We start from the raw sequence: 12743 nt of genomic DNA on the forward strand, positions 1-12743 counted from the left end.
TCGAGTATAAACAAGTCTTTACTCCGTGTCAGCACGCGCTCTGATCAGAAAAGGTGCACAGACCTCTCCCGATTCATCTCCAGCAGTAGCAGCCTCCGTTTCCCTCTTAAGCTGATATTAGTATTTAAACATTCTCTATGATAAAAAATGTTTGTAAAAAATATTTTAATAGCACGGTTTTGGCGGTTATAGAGTTCTAATGACGGTGTTCAACTATAACCGTCGGTCTCACGGTTATATAATAACCGTCACACCCCTACACGGAGGTTGCTTTGATTCATTCGTTCATCATCTGCGCTTTATTTTTCGTGAAGCAATATTTTGTTGCGCTTCTGCTATGATAAACTGAACTCCACTCTTGGATTGCGTGCGTAACGGAGGCCAGCTAGTGATAGTCGCACTGATGACTGCTAGTGAATGCAGTGTTTAGCGTCATTGTCAGTGCACTCGCCTCGCATGCCAGGGGATCGGTGTTCGAGACCGGTGTTTGTTTGGGTTGATTTCAAATATCAACAATGCCCAACAGCGTGGAGGGGAAGAGTACACACACGTTATCTTGCATTCGGAGGCGGATGCCTGGTGTTTGGTAACGCATTCGTGTGAAATGCTTCTGGGAGGGCATTATACCAAATCATTTTAATGACAGACTTTGGCTCAGACATTTGAGATGCTGTGCAATGAAATTAGTCTGCTGGTTAGTCCAGTCATCCAATCACATCCACTGTTGAGGCAAAGTCACGCGTGTTTTTGTTGCGCATTGAGAGTTCTGTTTCATTCTTACTGACCGCCAGAGGCAGTGTAAACACTATGGATTATCGCAGCGCCAGCTAGATAGGTCGAGAGAATATACCAACAAAGTCACGTGGCGTGACGTATGCTGAGCCCTGGAGGGTAAAGCTACAGTAGCTCAGCACTCTACCTCTTTCGCTTTCTCGCCTGGTTGAGATAGGTTGTATTGATTGAGTGATTATTCGCGCTGTCAAGTGCAGCTTACAAGAGCAGCGAGATTCGTCCTCACAAGCTGTGACAGCGCGTGTCTACGCCATTCAAGGATTTGGAATACATTTTGGTGAGTTTATATTGCTTCGTCGGTGACACTCTGTGCCTCTCGGTGCTATCTGGTGGCTTGTGTTTTCCGCGCCTATGAGTTAACGGTCTCCCGTGACTTTATTTAGAGTGTTTTTTTCTCGAATCCATTTTTCACTTTTTGTCCCTCGGTTCAATCCGCCGGCCATTTTAGACACTTTTTATCTTTTTCCTGTGATATTTGTTGGTATTACCTGTCGGTTCTCCAGAGGTAATCGTTTTATTTTATTTTTATTATTTTTAATCCCGCTTAACTTAACCTTACATTGCTATCCGAGGGTGTTATTAGCGAGTAACTATGGCTCACGGCTCGATCGCCACTGGTTTTCCTCTGACTTGTAAGCTGTGCCCTAATAATCTTCTCCCTGACGACGGTCATGACATCTGCCCGTCGTGTTTGGGTATTCAACATCTCTGAGAGGCTCTCACGGACCCGTGCGTGCACTGCAGCCTTTTGCCTATGTCGGAACGACGGCTCCGTCTTGCCAAATTAGACCCTAATTCAACAGTGAAACTTGGGCAGTTAGATGTACCCCCTTCGCGCACTCGGAAGCGCAGGGCGTGGGCGGCAGCTGGTGCTCCTCTCCCAGCTAAGAAGGCCAAATCGCGAGGTGATGAACATTCACATGTTGAGAAAGGTTCACTTTCTATGACGGTGTTGATGCTTTCTTCGGAAATGGCAGAGCTGAAATGCCTGCTTCACTCGCTTCAGCCTGTCACATCTACTACACCTGTGAGAATGACACAGGAGGATGATAATTTTTAGAATCAAGGAGCTGGGGAAGAGTCTATTGATTCCCCTTGTTTTTCTCATCGTTCAGAGTTTGATGTGCTTTCTACAAGTGCTTCAGATTCCTTTTTTCATGATCATGGGGATACTATGGATGTTTCTGCGCAACCATCACCTCAGGCTGTTTTCACTGGTGGTTACCCAGCAGCGGAGGGGTCCATCACAGACCACTACGTTCATAGGAATGACCCTGAAATCCTGCCTAATGTCTGCCTCCCTGTCTCAGGAACGTGTGATGAACATTCTGCTACTTTTGGCTCGCTTTCGCCCGGGTGTGTCCTTGCAGTACGAGGTGGTCCTACGACTGATAGGGATGTTAACAGCGGCTACAGTGGTGATCCCCCTGGGTTTACTCCACCTCAGACCACTCCAGTTATGGAACAACAGTTTGCGGCTAGATCCCACCAGACATCGCCATCGACTGGTGATGATTTCTCACCGTTGCATATGTGCGTTGAGGCGGTGGAGACAGTTAGAGTTCCTAAAGGCAGGAGTGCCCCTGGGTGTTGTTCCCTCTCGTCGGGAGTTGGTCACAACAGACGCTTCCCTCACAGGATGGGGGGCAACCTGGAATCGGAGGGGTATTTGCGGGCGCTGGACACCAATCCAGGCCACAGAACATATCAACTTGCTGGAACTAAGGGCAGTGTCCTTGGCTCTAAAGTACTTCATGCCGGTTCTGACAGGCCGCCATGTTCTCGTTCGATCGGACAATACCTCGACAGTGTTCCATCTGAACCACCAGGGCGGCAGGAGATCCCTCAGGTCTCTACTGCTGACTCACGAGATTCTGACATGGTGTCAGCCACGACTCGCTTCACTAAGGGCAGCTCATATTCAAGGAGCGTCCAATCAGACAGCAGATGCTCTTTCCAGGGATCAAGTACATCCAGGAGAATGGAGGCTTCATCCAGATGTAGTGCAGGAGATCTGGCTACGATTTGGAAGAGCAGAAGTGGATCTTTTTGCTTCAGAGATGACCACCCACTGCAGAAATTGCAGCAGCGTACACTTTCAGCGTGGAAGCTGCTTTTCCTTGCTCCAGTAAACGCTGAAGAAAGCTTAAGATACTTGGAATATCGCATGTTATGGTTCGCAAGGACAGAAGTGTCCAGCCCCCTGGGCCAGGATGCTCTGTCTCACGAATGGCCGAACTGCCTGCTCTATGCGTTTCCACCTATCCCTCTGTTATGGGAGACGTTGCACAGGATCTCCCTGTGCAAGCACAGAGTGTTACTCGTGGCACCACGATGGCCAGCCAGACCGTGGTTTCCTTTATTGCTGAGAATTCTGACAGGCAATCCATGGAAGCTTCCCCCCAGGAAGGACCTCCTCTCCCAGCTGGAGGCCAGTGTCTGGCACCCGGACCCGACTCATCTGCAGCTTTGGGTCTGGCCATTGGGTTAACTCCTTCCCTGGAGCATTGTGACCCTGCTGTTATTCACACCATCTCTAATGCTAGGGCTTCTTCCACACGACAGATTTATGCTTCCCGTTGGAAGCTTTTTTCTGCATGGTGTGAGGAACGGGGGCTCGTTCCTGCAACATGCGATATTCCAAGTATCTTAAGCTTTCTTCAGCGTTTACTGGAGCAAGGAAACGCAGCTTCCACGCTGAAAGTGTACGCTGCTGCAATTTCTGCATATCATGTTCCAGTTGGTGGCTCTTCTCTTGGCTCTCACAGTCTTGTCTGCAGTTTTCTGAAGGGCGCGCGCCGTCTGAACCCTGCTCGGAACCCTCATTTTCCTGTGTGGGATTTGTCACTCGTGCTTGCATTCCTGTGCTCACCCCAATTTGAGCCCTTGCAAAGCATTGACATTAAATGGTTGTCCTTGAAGACTTCTTTTTTGTTAGCTATTGCTACTGCGAAAAGAGTCAGTGAGTTGCACGCATTGTCTGTTAGTGAACTGTGCTTGCGTTGGTTACCGGATGACTCCGGGGTGGTTCTACGACCCAATCCTTCTTTTCTTCCGAAGGTCCTTCTTCCTCAGTTCATAAATCAGCATATTGAACTGGCCTCCTTTCAGACTTCTTCAGGGTCTGATTCAAGTGCCCAACTTTTGTGTCCTGTTCAGGCATTGAAGTGTTATGTGAACTCTACTGTTCAATTTAGACAGTCAGACCAGTTATTTGTCTGCCATTGTGGTGTGAAGAAAGGTGCTCCAGTGTCGAAGCAGAGGTTGTCAAACTGGATAGTAGAGACCATTACGCTGGCTTACAAGGCAGCAGGGAGACCACTGCCCTGGAGACTAACTTGCCATTCCACTAGGGCCATTTCATCTTCATGGGCTGTTTTTAGAGGAGTTTCCCTGGTAGATATCTGCACTGCCGCTACCTGGGCTTCTCCATGCACGTTTGCCCAGTTTTATAAGGTCAACATTGCTGCTCATCATGCCGTTAGTTCTGCGGTTCTTCTGGAGCAGCCTTGATTTCATCAGGTGGGTGGCATTCCTCATGACTATGTTGGTATGTGTCATCCATAGTGTTTACACTGACTCTGGAGGTCAGTAAGAATGAAACAGAACACTAGTTACGCATGTAACTGTGGTTCTGTGAATTCTGGATGACCGCCAGAGTTCTCAGTCACTCGGAATGCGCGAGAAGGGCGTACCGAGGTAGAGTGCTGAGCTACTGTAGCTTTACCCTCCAGGGCTCAGCATACGTCACGCCACGTGACTTTGTTGGTATATTCTCTCGACCCATCTAGCTGGCGCTGCGATAATCCATAGTGTTTACACTGCCTCTGGCGGTCATCCAGAATTCACAGAACCACAGTTACATGCGTAACTAGCGATTTATTCAGTAGATGTGTTTCCATCGTAGTTTATGTACGTCTTCTTATAGGATAAAAAAATTTTTTATCAGCCTCAATTGAGTGAATACATTTTTTATGCGCATCTTGGCGTTTCCATCCAGCTTTTATTTTACGCAATACCCCAAAATGTACATAAAAATAGGTGGATGGAAACCGTAGCTAATTTAGATTTCATTGTAACTTTAAAGGACAAGTTCGGTATTTTACACTTAAAGCCCTTTTTTAAGATCGTTTCTGATGAAATAGAACGGTTAAGATTGAAATTTGGACACATGCTGCTGGCCCGAGAATTTTCGGTTACTGTGGTAGCACCCCCCCACCTCCACAATGGTTGCATAGGTGCACTAGAACAATCCTTCATAAAACGCATTAAATTTTAGTTTACAAAGACGTGAAACTCACCGAGTGGTCTGGGGTGTTCACTGATATGCTCACACAAAAATCGTTGCAAAAGATGCATGAAACGTGAATGGTGATTATCATATCAAGAAGGGTGAAATTTAATTTACTGGTATAGATCTAGAAGCTCAAGCCAAAAAATACCACTCTACAGGACAGCACGGTCTCCACTGTCAACACAACAAAATAGTTTAAATCTGCCTTTGTTCAGCATCTGAAATGTGGCCATATTTACATAAAACTGGACGTGTTCACCTCTAAAGATAAGAACAACAACTCGGGCTGTTTGTAAGGAGATAGGCCATGACATGTAACAGAATTATACCCCCTGCATTCAGAAGCCTTTAACCTCTGTGCAGCTCTAAGGTCATTACTAATTCATCTACAACCAGTATGAAGTGTAAAATATTAATTGCACATTTTAAATAAATTAGCCCATGTGCCAGTGCAAAAAAAAATTGCATGAACTGCATATTATTATGAAAATTATTTGGGTTCAGTATGCAGAATCAATGCCCTCCTGGACCACTTAGAACACCGTTGTTTGGTTTGTCATCACTGGCAGCCCTTGACACCCCTTAAGAACGGTTGCATACTTCATTGCTTTAAAAAGCTTAATTTCTTATTTTGTAATAAAAGTGCTCATAAATAAAACAGTGGCATGGCATGAAATGCAAAATGAGTCATGGCAGCTAATGGCCATCTGGTGTGGATGCCGGCCCATAGATCAGGTGGATCACCATCACCCCTCAGTGCAGACTCAGAGCACAGAACAGCCTCCAACAAAATCTTCCTCAATGTCATGGCCCAGCGACCAAGACTTAAAAAAAAAACCCAAGGGTAATTTCTACAACGCAATTCATTTTCGTCTTATCATATAGGATAAAATATTAAACTTGAATTTATATTTAAGGTAGTTCGGTAGGTTTCTTTTCATATTAAAGTAAAAAAAAAAGTGAATTTTTACTTTTAATAATAAAAGAATTTACTAATAAATATTCAATTTTTTTATTTCTTCTTTACTGAAATCATTTCTTTTATTTATTTTTTTAATTGTTTTTAATATTTTAGTATAATTCTTATTCTTCAATATCCTTTTAATTGGCAAAATCTAGCACACTAATGGCATAATTTTGGCAGGAAAACAACAAACATCAGTAAGTAGTATTCATTTATTTGACAAATTATGTGATGTTCTGTGGTATTCTTTAGTTCCCCCCCCCCCCCCCTTTTTCTCAACCTGTGTGATTAAATCACTGAAATCTGCAGAACAAAAATGTTAAAAGACGCTTTAAAAAACTAAATTAAGTTAGGCAATAGTTAATACTGTCAGGCAAGTTTAAGTACCTGAGACAACATATATATTAGGGCTGTCACTAACGATTATTTTGGTAATTCAGTAATCTGTATTTTGACGATTAACCCTATTTCTTTTTGTGGTAATAAAAATAGACCTACGTAAGTGAACAATAGCCTTTAAAATGACTTAAAATACATATAGAATAACAATGAGGCAATAATAATAAAGTATTAAAAGCAAGTAATCAAATGGTTTTATAGAACAACACTGTTAAAATACAAAAAATAATACACATTAATAAACAATCAACTTGTGTATATTGTATTATAACAAATGCCTGCAGAGGGCGCCAGCAGCCTGGTGTTCCACTTTACAGCAGATTAAATCCTCAAATATTAGCCGTACAACATTTAGTTTAAATGTCACCTAATCTTTAATATTTGGCCACTTCTTTACGATGTATTTTCTTAAACAAGAATATGTGGACATCAAAACATGCAAACTCAGAGCGAGGGTTTAAGCTTCTATTTTAAAAATGCAATAAATAGTTTGCATATTAAGAAACATATTGATGCATTCTCCTCAGTTGGTGTAGGTTTATAAATGATTTACCTTACAAATTTGATGAAATGGCACACACTGCGTTCACAGACGAACGTTGTAAGTAACCCAAACTCATATATAGAGATTGAGACGCTCCACACATGTAAATGATAACAGTTAACAGATAAGCAGCATTTACTGTGAATGGAGCTGCTCCTCCGAGACGCACATAACCTACACACATGTAAATAAAGTGCATCAATTTTAGAACCCGCAGCCATATATGTTTTTTAATTGAATCACAGCCTTTATGAATTCACAATAGCACTATGCTATAGAATGGTTTTTAAATGGTTTTAATACATCGTGCAGCCTTAGACAACAGTTTGATAATGCGGTTCATGGATTCGTATCCGTGAAATGCACCACTTCTGGTATTTTGCCGGTTACTCAACACAGGTCAATTCCAATCTAGGACTTTTTAAAATCAAGTACCCTCATTTAATCGAGGAATCGTGACAGCCCTAATATATTTACACACACATATATTCAAAAAGTTACTGCACAATAGGAATGGCCACATTATTCTACCCTCAGTGAAAAAGTGAGGCAGGTTAAAACAGAGGGTGGAGTCTAGCTCTAGGGGTGGCCGATATGACCAGTATCATAAACAATTTAGTGACTTTACTTTAAAAATTATTTCATTTCATTTGATTGATTTATTTTTTATCATTTTTATTTATTCAAAACAAACAAATGACAAGTCTGGCATCAATACAAAATCATCTTCACATCATGCAACACTTGAATTTGACAAAAGATTCAGAGTAAATGATTATAAGTCTGACTGGATAAGCCACATTTGAAATCAATGTCAAACAGTCAATATACATTGATCTGTAGCAGCACATCAGTTTTAATTAATGTGCAAAGAAGCTTTGATTTAAAATGACCAAGAAATGAGATTCGGGGCATACCACCAGCCCCAGTTTAAATGCATCACAGAAATAAGAAGGAAAAAGCCTCATAAAACATTGAACTACACACTTAATAAAAAAAAAAAATAGGAAACCATATTGTATCTACTCAATCTTATTATTTGCGATCTACGCAACAAAATTGCGTCTACCTTCTAAACTTGATTTCTTTGCTTTCGGTTAATGCAATTCTCTAAAACGTGCAATCTACTAGATTCAATTATTTAGAGTGAATGTGAACCATCGGAAATGATTTCTGCTGAAAATGTAGTTCCCAGCTTGATTTGCTTGGGACTTATTGAGGAGAGTAAAACGTTGAAATTAAGTGTTATTGTATGTGTTTTCGAGCAAGATGAGAAAAGGGGGAGACATTATAGTGTTTAATAGTGTTTATGTTCGATTATATTGGAATTGTTAGCAACGTTTATATTACACCATTTGTATTACACTGTTTATATTACAAAATGTTGTTTTTCACTGTGGAGAAGAGTGGAGCATTAGCTTCGGCTGTGGAATAATACAGCACATGTCATTACTACTTTTCTCAAGGAGCGTTTAATGCTTAGCACTCAGTATGCTAATGTGCTATTGTTAGCTAGCACATACAATCTTATAAATCAGTCATTTAACACAAAAATATATGATATTGAATTAATTAATCCTGTCAGGGAACCATATAAAATCACTTTGATACTACTTTATTGAGTCACTTTAAAATGACCTCTTTCCGTGATGTTGAAATTAAGTCAACAAATGATGTTTGGTTAATTTAATTGACTCATGTTGGACTGATGTACATAATTAAATCCTATAAATCCAACACATTTTTTGCCCCAGTGTATGTTCAGACAGTTATTTTGTTGTATCGTGCCCCTAAACTGAGCAGATTCTCACCAGCAGCACTGAGTAGAAGCCAGGCTGGGTCTCCCATTGGCGAAGCTGCTCCTCTGCAGGCTTGAGCACAGCTGTGTCCTGACTGGTGGCCTGGGTCAAAACCTGCAGCACCACCGAGCTGCCGCTCTGGATGTCCATTAAGTAAAGCTGCAAACACAAACAGAGCATTTATAATCTTATTATACTAGATTCTTGAAAAATCTAAGTTAACAATGCCCACCAGAGTACTTTGCTTTTATGAAATACTAAGAATAATAGCAGAGTTTACTCGCTACCACACATTAATATATATACAGTGCTGCTTGAAAGTTTGTGAACCCCTTGCAGAATTGTTTAACAAATTGTAACAAAATAAGATGGATCATACAAAATGCATTTTATTTTTTGTTTAGTACTGTCCTGAATAAGATATTTTACATAAAAGATATTTACATATGGTCCACAAGACAACAAAATTGCTGAATTTATAAAAATGTCCCGTTCAAAAGTTTATGTATGAGTCTTAATACTGTGTCGTTATCTGAATGATCCGCGACTGTTTGTTTTTTTTGTTTTGTGATGGTTGTTCTTGAGTCCCTTGTTTGTCCTGAACAGTTAAACTGCCCAATGTTCTTCAGAAAAATCCTTCAGGGACTCAAACACAACTATTAAAAAAGTTCAAACATTAACTGATGCTCAAGAAGGAAACACAGATGCATTAAGTGCCAGGGGGTGAAAACTTTTTGAATTTGAAGATCAATGTAAATTGTACTTAATTCATCTTCTGGGAAACATGTAGGCTAGCCTATGTATCTTCTGTTGCTTCCAAAGGGAAGTACTAAATGAAAAAAATGTATATTTAAACAAAAAAGAGGATTTCAAATATGTAAAAGATGCTGGAAACCGGAAGAATTTGCAGGACCTGGAGGAGTTTTCTGAACATTGGGCAGTTTACCTGCTTAGGTAAGTTACAACAATGTCAACTGTTCCTAAAGTCTTGACCTTGAGCCATTCTTACTGCTATAGTGAAATATGCATAATGAACCCAGGCTTGTTTTATTTTATTCTAGCCAAAGAAAATTAAATAACATCAAGTTGGAAAAACTTTGCTGTGCAACTCTGCCCCCTATTGTTGCAAAGCAAAAAAAAACTACAACGTTTTTCATGTCCTGTCCTAAATAATGCCAAAGTACAGCAGAAGGCTTTAGAGCTTTCCCATCTCATGGACAAACAGAAAGTAGCCACTCAAATGACATCCATGCTGTGATAGAAATGAGTCACTTTTTTTTTTTTTATTATTACTGTTAAACAGCACAGATGCTGTGCATTTTCAATTATGAACTCAAAGGCATTTTGTAAGTCATATATAGTTGTAAGCATCAATGCTTGAAGTAAAATCTCATAGTTATTAGAGCGATAAGTGTAACTACACTGCAGGCGTGTTTAAAGGTGTTTCAAGCGGAAGGTTGCCAGCTGCGATGTGTTCGTTCCAGGCGATCTTGTGTGTAAGGACTCAACTACATCTTTCTGGCAATCACATCTAATTTCAAATAATAGAAAGAAAATAAGTCTGTGCAAACAGCCAATTTATTAATCTGTCAGCTTCCCTGTATTATATACCCGTTGTTAGATAAGGTAATAAACAATGCAAACTATTACAATGCAGGTTCAGATCTGGGAAGAGCACAGAAAACGATTGTTTACTCCAACAACAAAAAAAGGTCAAATACTCTGGGTTCAGGCTTTGAGGTAGGCCTATAGTGACATATTTCACTAGCCTTTAAGACATGACATTGATCAGAAGTAGCCTATACATGTCAAACATTACAAAGCCACACCACAACACAAGAGACAAATCAGCCCTTGCTGGCGGACGCCATAATACCATTCTGAGGGACAAAATGTCTCTCCATTGACGGTGTTCTGAACAAAATGCTTTGCAAGGAACATGAAACACAAATTTAATTATAAAAAAAAACTATATGCATAATACATAGGCTACAGCTTTGAAAAAAAAATACTTTCAATCAGAAAGAATGCATGAAATTGATCAAAAGTGACAGTAATAATAAAATACATAATAAAACATTTCTATTTCAAATAAATGCTGTTCTTTTGACTTTCTAATCCTGAAAAACATGCATCATGGTTTCCACAAACATATTAAGCAGGACAACGGTTTCAACATTAATAATAAGATGATGAAAGATTTCTTGAGCAGCAAATCAGCATATTAGAATGATTTCTGAAGGATCATGTGACACTAAAGACTGGAGTAATGATGCTGAAAATTCAGCTTTGCCATCACAAGAATAAATTACATTTAAAAAAATATTAAAATAAAAAACAGTTATTTTTGAATCATAGAAATATTTCACAAAATAATACTGTTTTTACTGTATTTTTATACATAAATGTAGCCTTGCTAAACATAAGACACTTCTTTAAAAAAAAATTACAAAATTCACAGACCCCAAATGTTTGAAAGGTAGTATAAATAATATTCACAAAAATTGCTGATATTAAATGTACTTATTTAACACATTTTATGCACAATATTCTATAATACATTACAAAAAAAAATTCAAACTAAATGTTTAATACCACTCAAAAAGGCTATTGGTAGATTTCCGCACTGACAGAAAAGGAACAACTAACGTACTGTTCAATGACCAAATGGACATGGTGTTAGTAGCATCCTATGCAGATAATCAAATAATTCAAATCAAATAATTCAAACTGTGGCTGATATATCGATCTATAATTACTCTCAGTGAAAAGGTCTGACAACACAAACAGTCAATACATTCTCTATGTGTGCTCTTAAAACACACTCACAAAATCTGAATAGATTTAGAGAGTCAAATCCCTGATGCCATGTCAAGATTTAAATGACTGACAGATTACACGTGGACTGAATATAATTTAAACATGAAATAGACACGTCTTTGCTCACCCAAAACATATTGCATTATACACATCTATCATCAACCTTGAACCATCAAGATCAGGTCAATAAAACAACAGATCTGGAATGATGCATGTCCACGTGCATGTGGATATCTGCATTATGAATTCATTCTGTACCAGCAAAATTATGGTCGTTTTAGAGCATCTTCTCGGCCTGTTAAGGTGAACCCCTTAAACTGTAAACATTACCTGATCTGTGAAATAAAGAATGGTTCGAGCATCGTTACGATAACAAAATAACACCATAAGATTAGGCTATATATGCAAGTTAAACACATTCTTATAATCATACTGGCAAATCTGTCAAGTGTCATTTGCTAAAATAACGCCTAAATGAAGCGAATTATGATCAGTCTTTTAGAATATGATTTCATCCCAGTGATATGAAATATCCACACACGAACAAAAGCAGAGAAGTAACGTTAAGTTAGCTAATATACTGTATAACGCATGTCGGCCTATGGACCAAAGTGAAGTTTAACATCACGAATTACTTTAGCTGGAGGAGTTATAAGACCCAACACATCCCCTCAAGTCGAAGATTTTGTTGACGTACCTTCCGCAAATATGTCAATGCCCGGTGAGATGAAAACAGTTTGCAGTCGCCTCTAAACACCGCGATCACGTTGTGAGGAGGATGGCGCCATCCACAGTGGCTGCTGTCGCATTAAAATGACGTCATCGCATGTCTTTTTGTGTCTAAGTTGTAATGTTGAGTAAGTTGATTGTAATTTGAATGCCATCTTGTAATTTTTAGGTTTTCTTAATAAAATATAAAATAGCTTAAATAAATAATAACAAAAAAAAGTGATTATAAAGTTTGGTTATCTGAGGAAAAGTTTGTTTTGAACTTTTTTTTACTGGCTAAACATTCTATCCACAAATGTTGACTTTTTTAAGTCTCCCTAGTCTTTTAGAATTACAATATTTAAAAGCACTGTCAAAATTAAGAATAAATAGCTGGGATTTCGTTGGACTTAGTTGATATAT

General features: G+C 39.5%; 1 protein-coding gene across 1 annotated transcript in view; it reads right to left on the bottom strand.

Annotated features, from left to right (window-relative positions):
* The window catches only part of ipo11 (importin 11), a 195574-nt gene extending 183166 nt beyond the window's left edge, over positions 1 to 12408 (bottom strand). Inside the window, exons 1-2 of the mRNA XM_056237513.1 lie at positions 12310 to 12408; positions 8805 to 8951 (exon numbers count right to left, since the gene is read on the bottom strand). Of these exons, the coding sequence (XP_056093488.1) occupies positions 8805 to 8942 (138 nt within the window). The 5' untranslated portion in view covers positions 8943 to 8951; positions 12310 to 12408. The remainder of the gene's footprint in view (positions 1 to 8804; positions 8952 to 12309) is intronic.
* Positions 12409 to 12743: the final 335 nt, after the last annotated feature.

The sequence above is a fragment of the Rhinichthys klamathensis genome, unplaced genomic scaffold, assembly GCF_029890125.1.
Source record: "Rhinichthys klamathensis goyatoka isolate OS25496 unplaced genomic scaffold, OSU_Roscu_1.1 h1tg000487l_1, whole genome shotgun sequence".
Classification (NCBI taxonomy): Eukaryota; Metazoa; Chordata; class Actinopteri; order Cypriniformes; family Leuciscidae; genus Rhinichthys; species Rhinichthys klamathensis.